We start from the raw sequence: 18,065 nt of genomic DNA, 5'->3' as shown, positions 1-18,065 counted from the left end.
CTTCACCTTCTATTCAAAAAGATTTGTGAGGAGGAACAAGTGCCGATGGACTGGAAAGAAGGACACCTCATCAAGATTCCAAAGAAAAGAGATCTGAGCAAATGTGAAAACTACAGAGGCATTACACTACTGTCAATACCAGGGAAAGTCTTTAAGAGAGTTTTGCTGAACCGGATGAAAGATGCAGTAGACGCCCAACTTCGAGATCAACAACCTAGATTCCGTAAGGATCGATCGTGCACAGACCAAATTACGACACTACGGATCATCCTCGAACAATCAATTGAGTGGAACTCGTCACTGTACATCAACTTCATTGATTATGAAAAGGCATTTGACAGTGTAGATATGAGGACATTATGGAAACTTCTTCGACACTACGGAGTTCCTGAGAAGATTGTCAATATTATCCGGAACTCATACGACGGACTACAGTGCAAAGTAGTGCATGGAGGACAACTGACAGACGCATTCCAAGTATGGACCGGAGTCAGACAAGGCTGTCTACTCTCTCCCTTCCTCTTTCTTCTGGTGGTCGACTGGATTATGAAGACCTCGACATCTGAAGGAAAACACGGAATACAATGGACAGCTCAGAACCAATTAGACGATCTGGACTTCGCAGATGACCTAGCCCTCCTATCACGTACACGTGAACAGATTCAGATAAAGACAGCCAATGTAGCAGCAGTCTCTGCATCAGTAGGCCTCAGCATACACAAGGGCAAATCCAAGGTCCGCAAATTCAAAGCGGAGAACAGCAATCCAATCACACTTGATGGAGGGACTCTGGAAGATGTAGAATCCTTCACATATCTGGGAAGCATCATCGATGAACAAGGAGGATCAGATGCAGACGTAAAGGCAAGGATTGGCAAAGCAAGGACAGCATTCCTACAATTGAAGAACATATGGAACTCAAAACAACTTTCAACCAATATCAAAGTGAGAATCTTCAATACGAATGTCAAGGCAGTTCTACTGTATGGTGCTGAAACTTGGAGAACTACAACAACCATCATCAAGAAGGTGCAATTATTTATAAATAGTTGTCTACGTAAGATACTCAACATCCATTGGCCGGATACCATCAGCAACAGCCTTTTGTGGGAGAGAACAAACCAGATTCCAACTGAATAGGAGATTAGGAAAAGACGATGGAAATGGATAGGACATACACTATGCAAATCGTCAAGCTGCATCACGAGACAAGCCCTAAACTTGGAATCCTGAAGGAAGGCGGGAAAGAGGAAGGCCAAAGAACACATTACGTCGGGAACTAAGAGCAGATATGGAAAGGATGAATAACAACTGGAAAGGACTGCCCAGGACAGGGTTGGATGGCGAATGCTGATGAGCGGCCTATGCTCCTTCACGAGAAGTAACAGGCGTAAGTAACATTTTCACACTTATGAATAGAAACCAATTTGATGCGATTCGGTAGGTTTTTGGTTACTAGCCTTATTTTTATAAAAGGAATTATCTGAACTAGAAACATGTGTGATGCAATTAACAATTGTAGTCACTGTGTAATTGTTAACATACTTCAGATGAATTCAAGAGCTATACGCTTTTCGGTAGTTAGATTCACAAAGAGTGTGGAAATTTATCAATGTATCATCGTCCTCGATACCGACTACTATTTGTAAAAATTTATGTGAGTTATCTTATGACAGTAAATGTTTATCCAAACACTGTTTTACATATTGTCTCATCTACCTGGTCCAAATATTGCTGTTAAATCAGGCCAAATAATATTGTACATAGCAGCAGTCTTAAGACAACGAATGAAAGTGCTTCCATTCTTTCCAGAGTGACGACAGGATAACCTCTTCATACTTATGTACTAAGCTATAAAAAACGCCTCGGAGATTGTGTCAAGATTTCAACCATATCATCGTTTCCAAGCTACTATATTCCCTTGTCTGATTTTTTTTCAAAAAATAATCATTTCTTGAGGGTCAACGCCTAGATGACATCAAAGACTGTATGAAATATATGCATTCGAAATTCATTCTCGTATTTGACCTATTAAATTCCGTTATTGACTAACACGATTTAAGTCAATGAAATATACGAAGATAGGCGACATATATATTTCGACAGCAATCACTCAATAACGAACACTCATATGACCTAATTGGAGTCAGACCCCAGGCCACTAAATGTCATTTAGATTATATATCGGAACTCCATAGAAGAAAAATCTAGAAACATGTGTCAACGTATGTCAATTCAGAATTGATGCTCAGTTCACTGTCTTTCCCAGGTCTATTCATAAATCCAATAATTTCGTACTCATAATAACGTTTATTATCTTGAAGAGAATAAACACAAAGATTTGAGCAGAATAACACGAATTCATTTTATTTCGTTAGGTCCTCATCAGCTGCTTACAACTTATAATATTTTAGCACTAAAATTATCATACAAGTTAACATACATATACAAGCGAAATTGATTAGAAGTGAATGAGCATCATCATGATGGAGTGAAGCTCCCAATAAAGTCCTCTGAGATTTTCTGAAACCTGATTTTTGTTTTTAAAAAATCAGGTGATAAATCTTTCTTTACATTCACTTTATTGCCTCACCATTTTTATAACACTTTCTTGTACCTTGACTACATCATTTTCAATTCTTTCAAACTTATAATTCTATTTCAAACTGACTGATCTCAATTCATGTTATTCTCCTCTACCACTAACCTGTGTTTCGTTGCTAAATTGCATAATCAACTAGAATTTTTGCCTGTGATCTTTGGTTACAATTTTGATTTTCTAGAATTCTCTCTCTCACATTGTACTTATCTTAAGTAATTTTTCTGTCTTATTAACTTTAGTGAGATACCCGCTTCATCATAACGATACTAACTCACTTATAATCAAGTTCGCTTGTATAAGTATGTTAAATTGTATAACAATTATGAGTTATAAGTAACTGATAAAAACCTAACAAATGGAATTCGTGTTATTCTGGTTAAATCTTTGTGTTTGCTCCCTTCAAGATATAGTAATCATCTAGAACTAATAAAATTTGATCTTCAAATAACATTTACTTTATCATTTGTTCTCTATTCTTAAACTTACACTAATTAATAAACTCAATTAACCTTTTCAGAAATTAACGAACTCAAATAAATTTCATCTATTTTAAAAGCTGACCATCCTACAATAACAAAATTCAATCAATGGGCTTTAAGAATATAAATCGAAGAATAAAGAAGCGTATCTATTATCACTGTCATTGCAGGCATGGATACAATTGAACAAATGGTAATTAAGCTTTAACTTTACAATGTGATGTATCTAACTTATTGAAAATTTTCATCTGAGATTAATAACTTGATTTCCTTATTGGTAGATTTATATTCTTACTGAACTGAGTTACATATTTTACGAAGAATGTTTACAGAAACTGATTTATACATCTGTCAGTTGTTGGTATGTATTTAAGACAGAAACAACTAAATTGATAATCAGATTTTGATTTATTATTTACTTTGACAGACTAGAAGAATTTTATTCCACACAGAGACTTTATAGTACAAAATGGACATTCTCGGGCCTTTATGAAAGAATTCTATGAAAAACAGTCGAACTAACCGAAGCTAATCTTAAAACAAACCAAATTTAATCGTGGCTAAATGATAAGCTTTAAAAATTCACAACGAAACACATGATGTACCAGCTGTTTGTCGTATGAAAAAATAGTGTTCATTTTAAGAGAAGGGTATCAACAAAAATTCGACTTTTTTCATCTGGATCTATATTTACCGACCTACATGAACCTACCAGATGACGTACACTGCAATGACAGGAAACGGGACGTTACTTAACTCCATATAACTCAAAAAATTATGAATCAGAAGACCATACAATGTCTACTGAAAGTGATCATTCAATCTTCAAATTTCAAACGTCTTTAAACTGTTTAAAAGAATAATTCAAGTTAAAACAAATTTGTAGCACTATGGAATTAAGAGCCGGTGATTTATTTTCAGTTTAAGTCTCTTTTGACTTGCACTATAAAATTTAACTAAGCGTGATTGACCGTATAACCCATTTTCGTAATACTGGAAGACCTGTAACTTACAATTTTCTAGGTGGCTGATTTTAACACATTTCATTCTCCGGTCTATCCAACTATTCCGTTTGATGATGACTTAGAACAAATTCATTGGATAAGAGGCTCACATCAATCTTCCTCTTCTAACATATTTATATGAAAATCATAAAATTTCCATTCACTAATGAATCACTCCCTACCCACCTAGCTACCGAGATATGTCGAGGCATCTAATTATCACTACCTTTCACTTTTTTCCACTAGCAAACAGACAAGAATTCGAAGTACAATCAATCAATCTCAAGTGATGAATAGTTAGACCAGTGGTTCACATTAATGATATCATTTATATTTAGTTAAAAAGCACTGATTTCCTGGTAAGCATAGGAAGACTACTTATTTTAAAGACTATGTAGACAGAAAACGATGTATTTATAGATTCAGACGACTGGAATGTTCGACAGAATGAAAGTCGAAAAATTCAGAGCGTCAAACAACCTGATTCAGTTTTGAACCTTCAGATCGCCAAAAAATTTACGGAGTCCAGAAAAATAAAATATATTATGAGCAAACAAACAAGCCGCTCAGACTTAGAAATGGTATCACGAATAAACAAGTACGGAATTAGTTTTCTTTTGAAAATCAGAGTAAACTGGCATTAAACGGGACGAAATAATAAGTAGCTAGGCCAATAAGTATGTAATCAATCCCAACAATCGAAATCCAGAAATGAAATTTTTTAACCAATCACTATCTAGATGATGAAATCCGGTAATCATTTTAATGAATTATGTTCAGTAGAAATAAATGATAGGAAATATAGACAAGAAATGAAGTGATTGTTTTCTCCTCGTCCATTTAAATAGTCTGTATAATTGATAATCCTTTATACTTCTCAGAAACTACGACGGTCGAAATTAGTACCTGTGTTTTTAGCATTCTGACCAGCTGATCCTTTACTACATAAAATCGATAGAAAGATTTGTTAGGCACGCTACAAGCTGGTAATCTGTACATAATTAGGAGATTACCAATTACTACATACAAGAAAGTTGCTAGTATTTGGTTTATTTAGATAACCATAATCAGAATAAATTTGCACGGTAGATTCGACTCGTCTCTATCAATAAGGTATACATACACCTTATTCAATTGAACTGAGTGATACACCGAGGCTCGATCCGACAAACATTCCCAATTTCTAACAAAACCCTTCGATAATCGTAGCCCATAGAGTTTATGGAACAAAAAGATTGGTATGAAAATAACCCAACGGTGAAAATCAGGATGTAGGGCAAAACCACAAGACTACTAACTACTTACCAGTAGTAGAAGTAGCAACACTATCAGAAGTAATTCGAAAGTGAAATTTCATGCTGCATGTTTTGAAGCAAGACAAAAAGGTCAGTGCGTCTGAGCCACGGAGTACGATTTCGAGCTGTCAATCAGTCTACCCATTAATTACGATAACCACGCGGACTTCAACCACATATTTGATATCTATCAACATGACTCAGACCAACTGTAAATAACTTCACGGACTAATGATATATATAGGTTTTGGGGCTCCTAGCTTCCTCCTGGCCTACTCCTACACCAGACAGCCATCGCAAATCGAAGTTGGGTATACAGCACCTCAGAACTCCTTACTCGATGATCCCAAAATACACGGGTGATTGTCCAAAGACACCAGTGATTGAATGACAGTAACCCATGAATACACATTATCCCTAATGTCCACACTCATAGAATAGGACGGAGAAAACTGTTGCGCAACATAACGTAACAAATACTGAACTTCCTCCCAGTCAGTCAGTAACAACGTAGAACTTCGTACGTACGTACATCAGTTCGAGTTGCCATACCACATTAGCACAGAGATGCAGTTGTCAATTCAAACTCAGTAGTGGTAGAGGTAGTAAAAGTATAAGCAGTAATCGGAAAGATTAGGGTTTGGAGATGTTATTCAAGGAGTATAATCCAGTGAAATAAGTTTGGAAACAGAAAAGAGACAAGAACTCAGATTAGAATTTGGGAGAACACAAAGAGTAGATGGACCTGAACCATCGCAAACGATTTTGAGCCATGACATTTAAGGTCACTAACCTTCCTCCTCCTCCTTCCTCTAAGGTTACTGACGATCCCATGCACAGAGAGGGTTGGGATCAGGGTTAGCAACAGTACTTCGCCAAAACGAACCCCACTACGAAAGCGTCAACCAAAGAAAACTGCACCCTGAAGGTTAAAGAATAGTTAGGGAGAGGACAAACAAAATATGGTTCAGGGAATTCGAGGCAAATCATGAACACCCTTCATAAAGGGGGAGGAGACTGGTACAGAGTTGTCTGGAGGCCGCTGGTGAACGTTACATGCCCTAAGAGGTACCAGACTTCGGTAATGTGAATACCACCAGCAAATCCCAAAGTGAATGCCACCACTCCACTTGGTCTCAGCAAGTTGGTAGCAAAGAATGTAGTCTGAATCCGAGTACACAGATTACTTATTGGTTATGTAGTTACATCAATATTTTCGTCATCCTTAGTCTAATGACACTACAATTGGAAAAATAATTTATAGTATCCTGTTTCAAAATATCACTTAAAAGAGGAAATCGATACATCATGAGAATTTGGAACTTGCATGAATCAACATCCAAAAACGCCTTAACAAACCGACTGACTCTATGTACTTTTCGGAAGCAAAAATGATAAGGGATAAATAGCAGTCTCGCTAAACCAGTTTTTTCGAGTAGCAACAGATATACAAAGGCTTGGAACTTCACACTCCAGTAGAAATGCTAAACCGGTCGCAATTTGGACAATTTAAATCGCGAACTTAGGAAATGTTTTAGTTTATTCGATCAATTTTAAAATTCCAACACGGAGATTCAGAAGGTACTCATTAAAATTATTCAGAATAATTGGTGATGAACCGAAATAAATTTTATTGATGACATTTCAAAATATGTACACAATTTTAATACTGCAAGTGACGAGTCCTAAAGGAGCTAATAATTAAAAAGATACAATCAAACAACCGTTATTGTCACCAGAACAAATGTTAATTGATTTTCGATAAAGCACACTCGACTCTGAGAATTAAAAGGTTGAAGCAAATACATTTGTGACGAAGGAATCCTGAAAACGAACCGTTGATTATTGTTTTTCTTGTTTGGCTGATTCCTCATTTTGAGAGTCAGTCTTTGTTCCCTGCTCACCTGCCATCTATTTTACATAATCAAATTATTAACTTATAACAAACTAACCTTTCTATAGGCAACTTCGAACAACTTCAGCGATGCTTGCTGAAGTTCATTAGTAGCTTCTCTAATGCTTTCAGCAGTTTCATTATCTTTGTTACTCAACCGACTTTTCAACTTTTCGATAAGTACACTCAGTTTCTCCCTCTGAAGTTCAAAAAAATGCATTACTTAGACACACCAAATTGGCAAAACATGACTACTGCTGCTGTATATAAAAACGACCTGTAATACAGGATATTCTCTCTAGACATAAACACTAATTCAGTGGACTTGGAGATTTAACTACATGTCAGGTCTGAACAAACTTTTATGTTTAAATATCAAAGTCAACCGACTATATACTACCTTCTACTCATGAAATCTATCTATTTTATATTCCATATTTAAACAAAGATCACAGAAGTATTCCCAAGAGCTGGATTCAAGACTACTTTTGTACGCTGTAAAAACATGACAACGGCTGTGTACTATACCTAGTTGCCAAACTACAGTATCAAAGCAAAAGGAAAAATAAGGTGACGGAAATAATACTGAGTAATTGATTAAACCCTGGTATAAATCATTTTATATGCTTCATTAATTTAGGCTGACAGGCAACTGTGTCATGCTCTGTTTTGACTCACATGTGTGACTTGAAACTGTTTGGGTAGCCCCAAATGCCCTGGTTCGGCCGAAGATGGGGAGAGTCAGCTCTCCCTCTCGAAATACTCTCACATGACCACGCGTATACAACCTCTCTCAAGGAAGTCCTACTCACTGCCTTCTCGTAGCGGGGGTGTTGTTTACGAAATTCAGAGGACGAAAAGCGGATGTCCGGCGCCTTAACTGGGTTAGTGGACACAGAGAGTTCACCTAGGGAAGTTGGAAAACCCTGATTTCAAACCAATGGTGCACATGGGCTCCAGTATCCTGAAGGAACAAATGGTGTATGAATCTATTGCTGGTGACTGGCTACCACGGGACAGCATCTCTCAACGTTGCTCCACTGTCTTGTGGATCAGACCTTTAGGTCAAAGGCTCCAGGTGTGACCCCTTAAGAAAACCACCTGCTCCGGTCTGGGCAGCTGAGTAGTATTACAGCCCACATACAATTCAAGTGGCTTGTGTGGTGCATATGTATTCGGTACACTTTTGCACCGACATTTATGTGTTCAAATAAATAATATGTAAATGAGCTAAGTTGGTAGGTGAAACTCGAAAAAATAAGTTCACGCTTTTACACAGAAAAATAACTTTTATTAACTGTTACTGCCTTCATCCTAACCTGACATGAGTATTGGTATTACATCTACTTCGTTTATACTGAATGTTTATAACATAGATGAGCGAGTTATTGATAGTCAGGACAGTGGACACTTTAAGCCTCGGATAAATATCAGCTGAACAGGTTAAAAAATTTCATTTCAAAGTACTTCACCACATTGAATTCTTCGACTTGGATGGTTAGATTGTACAGAATTTAGTGTCGTTTTTGATCAGTTAGCTACAACGTAGGACCAAGCACATATACGCATCGGTCCAAAGTGACGTCGTTTTGGACTACTTCATTTATTGTAACGTGTAACTAAATTCATAAGAATGACAACACAATAAGGATCAGATGAGATGCCAAAGCCAAAACAAAGACTTAGCATGAATTTTACATTTTTAGCCTTTTTGTCTGCTGTTCTAAGAAAAGTGAGGAAGTAGTGATGATCATCTACAGCTATTCGCAATCTAGAGAGGCATGAGTTGTTTTGAAAATAAATAGATACTTCTGACTACATGACATATGTCCACCTAAACAACTTTATTTCATCCTACGTGGAATCTGGGAAACACGTATTTTAGTGTACGCGAATTTATGGTTATAGGTTACAATTGAAGGTGGTGAATTAACGTACCTCATCTGAAGGCAACTGATCTTTGTATTCATTGATTTTTGATTCTGTATCATGAACAATACCTTCTGCTTGGTTTACTGATTCCACCAGGTCTCTACGCTTTTTGTCAACTTCTGCATATTGTTCAGCATTGCGCACCATATTCTCAATCTCATCCTTGCTTAAACCTCCACCGGAACGTATGACAATCTGTTGTTCTTTACCAGTGCCTTTGTCACGTGCAGCTACATTGACAATTCCGTTGGCATCGATATCAAATGTGACCTCAATCTGAGGAACACCACGTGGGGCAGGAGGTATTCCCACCTATTAGAAACAATAAACGAAGTAATATCATACGAAAAACGTGATTATATATAAAAAAGTACAATAACAGCAAGTTATTAAGAACTCACCAGGGAGAACTGCCCCAGTAATTTATTGTCATTTGCCATTTCACGCTCACCCTGATATACTTTGATTTCAACCTGTGTCTGGCCATCGGCAGCCGTAGAAAACACTTGAGATTTTTTTGTGGGAATAGTTGTATTTCGATTTATAAGCTTAGTCATAACACCGCCTAGAGTTTCTATTCCAAGTGACAAAGGAGTAACGTCGAGCAGTAGCACGTCTGTGACATCACCAGCAAGAACTCCCCCTTGGATTGCTGCACCCATAGCTACAGCCTCGTCTGGATTAACACTTTTACTAGGTGTCTTTCCAAATATCTTCTCAACTGTCTCTTGAACCTAATGATAACTTAGTTTTTGTAATGTATACATCTCACCTTGGGCATTCGGGTCATACCACCGACTAGTATAATTTCACTGATATCTGAAGCTTTTACTTCGGCATCCTTTAAGGCTTTGTTACATGGTTCGATTGTACGCTTGATTAGAGGCTCCACCAGATGTTCTAATTTTGCTCTAGTTAATTTGAAATGCATATGTTTGGGGCCTGCTTTGTCCATAGTTAAATAAGGTAGGTTAATATCGGTTTGCAAGGAAGATGACAATTCAATTTTAGCTTTTTCTGCAGCTTCTTTCACACGCTGGAGCGCCATTGGATCTTTAGTGACGTCGATACCATGCTAAAAAAACTAGTTTAAGAAAACGACTATTACCTCTCGTTGAAATTCCTTAATCAGAAAGCGTAGCAATTCATTGTCAAAATCTTCACCTCCTAAAAATGTGTCGCCATTGGTGGATTTCACTTCGAACACCCCCTTTTGAATTTCTAATACTGATATATCGAATGTACCACCCCCAAGATCATAAACCGCTATCCTAAACAAAACATAAGTATAGTAGTGGAATTACGTTTTGTCATCTGTTCGATCCAGACCATAAGCCAAAGCCGCAGCAGTAGGTTCGTTTATGACACGCAAGACTTCCATGCCCGCGATTTTCCCAGCATCCTTTGTTGCCTAGATATACTTTTAGATGGAAAAAAAGACATATACCTGTCGTTGTGAATCGTTAAAATAAGCAGGGACAGTGATCACTACATTTTTCACTTTCGACCCCAGATAACTTTCTGAAAAGCTGCTTGATGATATGCACTAAGAAACGAACCTGCAGTTTCTTTCATTTTGATTAACACAAATGCACCTATCTGGCTGGGTGAATAGGCTTTTCCATGAGCTTCAAGCCAGGCATCTCCATTGGAAGCCTTTATGATTTTGAACGCAGAGTTCTTCATGTCCTTTTGTACTTCTGGGTCGTCATAGCGCCTTCCTATAAGACGTTTGGTTGCAGAAAACGTGTTTGCTGAGTTAGTAACAGCTTGTCTTTTGGCAGGCGCACCCACAAGTCTCTCTCCGTCACTTGTAAATGCCACTACTGACGGAGTAGTGCGACAGCCTTCTGAATTTTCCAAAACTTTAGGCTGCTTTCCCTCCATAACTGCAACACATGAGTTTGTTGTTCCAAGATCTATGCCAACAACATGTCCCTTAGGACTAGATGAGTAGAAAGAGCACAATGGCTTCAAATTTAAAAACTAAACAGGGACTTTAAGAAACCGGGACCGAGATACCTTATTAAACATTTGTCTTGACAACAAATACCGAGACATCTCCAAGATGTCAATAAGTCGTGTGATCTAGAAGGAGCGCGAAGCGTGACTAAATAGCGAAGTAAAACAATGGTGAAGATTGTTGTATAAATGTGTCATATAGGATTAAAAGTATTGATTTACATCCATATGAGCTATCGAAAGTGGTTACTCTATGTATCAAACCTTTTTACAATAAAATAACTGATTGGTCAATGAAGTGATCATGCCAGCACAAGGTGGGTAGCAGGCCATGACCTATCAAATGTATCGTTGAATCTCTTCGCTTCTGGTATCTGATTGCACTGGGTTAGCACATTTCGATTATAGAATTTGTTACTGGTTGACGTGTTGTCAAACTCCAAATGATTGTAGTATCTTCAGTGGCGAGCCCGATGTGATCTGGTACACCTATTTGTAAAGTGAGTCTGTTTCTTTCTGGAACTTTATATATCATTTCTTTGTTTAATTTTTATTTGTGATATCTTTTCGTTTTTTCGTATATTTTTCTGCCCGTCGTCCAGTCCTATATTTTGTATTCGTCATGACTAAAGACTCATAGGTTACTTAAGGTCAGACTCTTCCGCCACTCTCATTTCAACTAATGCCATTTTGGCCCGATAACATCAAAGCCCGGTTTTGCCACGCGGAGGCTGGTTACCGCAAGCACGGCGTGACGGCTCCACGTGCACGGTACCTTAAAGTAGTGAAGGCACTACCGTGAGGTTTCAACAGGTATGTCACACCTAGTATGTTTACTAGTGATGTCTCGGAACCTTATGAAATTCCAAAAAGGTCTATTCTTAAATGCGTGGATCGAACTTGTCAACAGAGTTTAGATCAACTCTTCAGTGACATCGATCTAGAATATAGCTAAGCAACGAACATGTTATTACAGGTAACAGAGGTCGTTGGTCAAGGAACTTTCGACAATGGCGTGTTTAGATAACTTTTCTTGTCTAAGCTTCCCAAACAGTGCTTGTCTTGTTTCAGAACAACATTGTAGGCGAACTAGTCGTACCTGCCAACCGAATTCTAGAGATCACCAAAACTTATGACGTCGATGCCTATTCAGTCAAAAAAATCTTCAAACGACACAAAATGACGTTACAGAACTCTGCCATAGTCAGACATGTTACCTTAGTGTTCGTCACGGCCGTAGATTCCCAACCCCCGTAGTACTTCACGTAAACGATCTGTCTCTAGATTACGAGAGATAGATAACCCTCTTTGGTGCTGGTATCATAATCAACATATAAAGTCTCGAAATTGCAGAAAACCCTGCAATTTGCCCAACTCAAAATCTACCGACGCGAAAAACAATTCGGGAAACTTCCAAACCGGCACGCGTCAACGGCAACAGTAACCGGCGAACATAGCTGTCTGTTATATACCACTGATATGATTACAAAAGTTCGCTGCCTCGTCAAAAGTGGCACAGCACTTAGTGTTCTTCCTGTGAATTCTAACGACCGACAGCACAAACCGGTTTTTAACTTACAGGCGGCAAACGGAAAACCGATCACCACATATGGTAAGTGATACGTTTATCTTAACGTGGGTTTATATAAGCGCATCCACTGGATCTTTGTTGTCACAGATGTTTCTATGCCAATAATTGGTATAAACCTGATAAAACATCATAATGTACTCGTTGACGCGTGAAAACGGAGGTTAGTAGACGGAAAGGCTAATTAACCTGTTTGAGTAACTTCTTCATCCGGTTGTAGGTTATCCCCAGTCACAGTAAGGCAGACGATCGATCCACACCACCAACGAATACTCGATCAGCACCCTGAGATATATCAAACGCCCCCGAAATTGACATGTGTGACCAGCAGCGTTATATATCACATCACGACTACAGAACCACCTGTAGTTTCGAAAGCCCGCTGATCAGCTCCCGAAAAGCTGAGGTTGGTTAAAAGCGAATTCGGCTATATGATGGACGTAAGAATCATTTGGCCATCAAACAGCCCATGGGCATCTCCCTTGCACATGGTCCCTAAAAACGACAGCAATGACTGGCGTCCAACTGGTGACCATCGGCGATTGAATGCGGAAACCAGTCCTGATCGTTTTGACAGCTACTTCGAAAGGCATTACTGTTTTTCTCGAAAATCGGTTTGGTTGAAGCTTGTCACCAATTTCCAATGGCTGCTGATGACACCCTTAACACCTCTACCATCACTCCTATAGGTCTCTATGAGTTTTGTACATGATTTTCGGCTTCAGAAATACTGAATACAATTTCAAAACGATTATCGATGACGTTTTTCGAAGTCTCAACTTCGTACATGCATATGTTGATGACTGCTTGATTACAAGTCCGGGTTGACAGCCTCATCCCCAGCATTTGGACATTGACTTCGAACGACTACAAATGCATGGCATTACTGTGAACGTTCATAAATGCCAAATCAGCACCAGCTCCCTAGATTTTCTCGGACCCACTATTTATGCTCAAAGCATCCGACCTCTGAAAAGCAAAGTAACGGCCATTCTGGATAATCCAGAACAGACCACAATCAAGAAACTGCGCACGTGTAACGGTCTAGTAAGTTTCTATGGACGGTTCATACCAAATTGCACGTCCCCTAAGGGATCTTTAACCGACCAACTTTGTGGAAATGCGAAATCCATCAACTGGGACGACAATGCGACAGAAGCATTCACCGAAGTTACGGAATCGGTCGCCAAAGCAACATCGCTCGCACATCGGGACACAAAAGCACCCATCAGCATCGCAGTGGAAGCATCCGACAGTGGGTTCACCACAAATGGCAACCTTTGGCATTCTTCTTAAGACGGTTGTCAGGCACCCAATCGAAGTATAGCACTTTCGGTAGGGACCTACAAGCCATTTATTGCTCTTTACGGCACTCTCAACACTCCGTTGAAGGCCGAGAATTCACTCTTTTCACCGACCATAAACCTCCTACTTTCGCTTTAAGCTCATCTTCAGACAAGTACTCTCCTCGAGAGTCGCGACAAGGGGGCTATATTTCGCAGTTTGTTTTAGATATATAACATATCTGGAGCAAATACTGTCCCGTACAACTTCTTTGAACACTTTCTAGGGAATCGACCTTCTTAAACTCATCCAGCTTCTAAACACAAGACACTGATCTTCAGCATGAGTTGTCTTCGACAACCCTGAAACTGTGTATCAGACAGGTAAAAACAGGTAAGGAAACTTTAATATGTGACACATCCACAGGTGGAGGTAGTCCAATCATGCCGAAACATTATCGACGCAACGTCATTACGTTGCACAATCTTCCTCCTCCAGGTGTTCGTGCAACAATCAAGCTCACAGCAGGATGATTTTTTTGGCATGTATGAATAACGACGTAAAAGAATGGGCATGTTCCTATGTAAGCTGCCAGAAGTCTAGGGTGGTTAGATACAACAAAGATTCATTAGGTTCATCCAAAACTCCTGATGCTCGTTTCTACCAGGTTCATATGAATTCGGTAGAACATTTGCCAGATCCAAGTGAATAATCTTATCTCTTAAATTGTGAAGAACGTTTCGCTCGATGGCCAGAAGTAGAACCCATCAAGGACATTACTGCCGAAACGTTGGTGCATGCCTTCGTCGAACGGTGAGCAGCCAATATCACTGCAGACCATGGACGACAGTTCGAATGTGGACTTTTCCATTACCTAACTATAACGTGAATGGAGTTTGACCATTCGTCAACCAGTAACAAATTCTAAAAGCGAAATGTGCCAACCCAGTGCAATCAGAAGTCATAAGCGAAGAGGTTCAATGATATATTTGATAGGTTGTCAGTATATCGAGAAGTGATCTATCTGAACTGACTAGAGGTTGTAAAAGTTAAGCATAGAGTACTCACTCGTGATCTGGTGAGGATGCGTAACCGAGGCGATTGAGCTGCTGAACATAGCTAGAAAATTGCCCTCAGAAAAACAGGCAGCATTAAATGAACAGAATTACACTTTCAGGGAAATTAGGAGCGTTATCATAAGCCCTGCTCTAGATTTAAATGAGACCATAAAGGTTGACCCCATCAGGTAATCAAATAAGCATAGAGAGGTAGGCGTTGTCACAGAGAAAAGGAAACTATTTATAGACAGCACTGAAGCATATGAATCCACGACTTCAGTTCCGGATTCACTTATCAATGCAATACAAACTATGGGGAGCCAAGTCCAAGAGGTGTACAAGATGTAGTCAAGAAACAAAATAAGATAAATGAGTAGCTCATAGTCACATCTAGTAAAAAAATAAGAAAACAGAATGAGACCTCTGTGTTTGACGCTAAATTGGAATCAAATTGCCTGGAAGAGACGATTTCAGGAACTGAAATTCTACAGCGTGTTATAACGGACCTCGCTGAGAGGTCAGTCATTTTTCATAAGTTTACAGAATCTTCCAATACGGAACCAAAGGCCAGATTTCAGCACGACCTTAGTCATATTAAGTCCTTAATAAGCAAGCTATGCCCAGAAAGTTTCAAGATTTAGCAGAAGTAAGTTTTATAAAATATGACAAAATGTGGATTCTGAAAGTACTCAGAAAGGTCGCCTCCTAATGGTTACCTTTGCTTCGGCTGAAGAAAGAAACCTAACACTGAGAAACTCATTCAAACTGATCGGTTACGAAAAATACGTCGATGAGGATCTCAGCCTGTTTGACTGTATTAGACGATCAGAAGAATCAGAGATGAAAGCCACCGAAACAGTGAAAGAAACCTCGTTTTAAGAGTTTTCACATTGTAAAAGTTCGGAGCGAAACGATCCCCAAAGCACTGTGGGTGGTAAGGGAAAGTTCTCCACGGAATTAAAGGTGTACTACATTAATGTTCGCAGCCTGCTAAATAAAGCGGCGGAGCTCAAGACAACGGTGGATAAAGAAAAACCGGATGTTATTGCTGTCTCAGAAGCATGGTGAACATCAGTGTCCGATAACAAAATTCAGCTGGCGGGTTTTTTATCCAGTAGGGCTGATAGATTAAACCTTGGGGGAGGCGGTTTGATCCTGTGCACAAAACGTACCCATACCATACGAGTAGTAGAGATAGCGGCACATGATTCAGGGACATGAGAACTGGTGCACTGCCAGCTGAAATTTTGACGGCAAGATATTGAATTAATGGTAATATATCGCAGTACAGAATGCGTAGTAGATGACTTCCTCGTAAGCAAACTTAATTCCTGGTGTAATAAGAATAAAAGCCATATGGTAGGTGACCATAATGCACTGTATATAAAATGGGTAAAATTAGAACTATGGTCATCGATAACGTTATTTACTCGCAAACTGTTAAAAACTTCACTTGTATTAGCTTTATTTCAACACATTAAAGATCCCACCAGATATGACTTTCAAAGATCGTCTTTTCTTTTGGATTTAGTCTTCACACACGGTGATGACGTCAGTCAAATGAGTTTCCTCCCATCACTAGATAGGAGCGATCATGCAGTCATATTGTTCAAATTCATGGCTGAGATTGCCTGTCAGGTAGTTGCGCCAGCCCGTCCTAATATATGGAAGGCAAATGTGGAGGCAATCAAGTCCTCTGAATCGGCTGAAAACTGGGAAGTTGACTCAAGGGCATCAGCATAAGAGGCCGTGTCCTTTGATCAAGACGATGTACTTAAGTATCTTAGCATGTTAGACATGGAAAAGTCAAAAGAGCCAGATGAATTGCGCTCAAAAATCCTGAAATAAACTGTACAATATATCACAGCCCCACTAACTGTGATATTCAGTATGTCACTTGATCAAGATGTGTTACCTACGGACTATAAGGATGCAATCGCCACTGACATACGTAAAACAGGACCAAGACACCTTCCACCGAACTAAAGACATGTAAACCTCACAAATGTTGTGGTTAAAATATTGGAAAGCATAGCTAAACAGACCATAATAACATTTGTGAAAACCAATAACCTGTTAAACAGCAAACAACATGGTTTCAGAAAAGGTTTATCTTGCACAAGGAACCTCCTTATAGCAAGGGAATATTGGATAAAGGCTCTAGACAACGGAAACCCAGTGGATGTTGTCTACATAGACGTCAGTAAGACACTTGACAAGGTGCCAACAAACAAACTGCTATTGAATTTAAAAATCTTGGTATTGCCGGACCTTTTTAAATGGCTTGAGGATTTCCTAGTAGGTCGTAGGCGGAAAGGTAGAATAAATTCCAAGTGCTTCACCTGCAGACCATTACTTAATGGAGTACCTCAAGATCCTGTCCTAGGTCATATACTTTTTATACTGTATGTAAATGATCTCCCAAGTATAATACAGCCCCCAAAGTTATTATACGCTGATGATGTAAAAATCTGGCGAGTAATAATGGGCAGTTGATTGCTGTAGTCGAGATGTATTTGTTGGCGATCTTGTGGTATCGAAAGAATACTGAGATCGTGCCAGGTTACAAGTGTGGTTACTGAGCGAAACTGAACTCGTGCAAGGTCACAATCAACGGAAGAATGTATGTTCTTAATACAGTTAAACAAACAAGTACAGTAAAACAATCACTGGTACAATTGGTTATTATAATAATTGTTTCCATTAAGCCAATCGCGTTCTCTTGATAAAAGTAGGTCACTAGAGGAGGCCCCCGCTAGAAAGGGTTTACACTCGATAAGTAGCGGTTTAGTTCGTGGAACTGGTTTGCAAACGTGCGATTGTAACACGAAAGGGTTGGCAGAGCAGGAAGCGATCGTTGATCCTGGAGTTGCCACTGAATGTCTTTTACGTAGAACGATACCAGGAGAAGTGTGCTGTGTTTGTTGCTCGAGTTAGCATACCACACCAGAGTGGTTTGTATCCATG

General features: G+C 39.1%; 1 protein-coding gene across 4 annotated transcripts; it reads right to left on the bottom strand.

Annotated features, from left to right (window-relative positions):
* Positions 1-6,991: 6,991 nt before the first annotated feature.
* Positions 6,992-11,330, bottom strand: HSPA9_1 (Stress-70 protein, mitochondrial; the record flags this gene model as incomplete). Of its 4 annotated transcripts, XM_035730641.2 has the most annotated exons (10): positions 6,992-7,291; positions 7,333-7,473; positions 9,213-9,518; positions 9,608-9,940; positions 9,979-10,281; positions 10,315-10,477; positions 10,511-10,617; positions 10,654-10,727; positions 10,766-11,192; positions 11,229-11,267. In XM_035730641.2, the coding sequence occupies 10 exons, from the start codon at positions 11,265-11,267 to the stop codon at positions 7,223-7,225; spliced, it is 1,962 nt and encodes a 653-aa protein (XP_035586819.1). In that variant the 3' UTR covers positions 6,992-7,222. The 4 variants fall into 4 exon arrangements, with proteins under 4 accessions (XP_035586819.1, XP_051069256.1, XP_051069258.1 ...); XM_051213291.1 differs by having other exon boundaries at positions 9,213-9,940; positions 11,229-11,330; XM_051213293.1 differs by having other exon boundaries at positions 10,315-10,617; positions 11,229-11,318.
* Between the last annotated feature and the right edge of the window lie 6,735 nt (positions 11,331-18,065).

The sequence above is a fragment of the Schistosoma haematobium genome, chromosome 3, assembly GCF_000699445.3.
Source record: "Schistosoma haematobium chromosome 3, whole genome shotgun sequence".
Classification (NCBI taxonomy): domain Eukaryota; kingdom Metazoa; phylum Platyhelminthes; class Trematoda; order Strigeidida; family Schistosomatidae; genus Schistosoma; species Schistosoma haematobium.
Note: the sequence above shows the minus strand (reverse complement) of the source record. Positions and strands in the feature narration are given on the sequence as shown.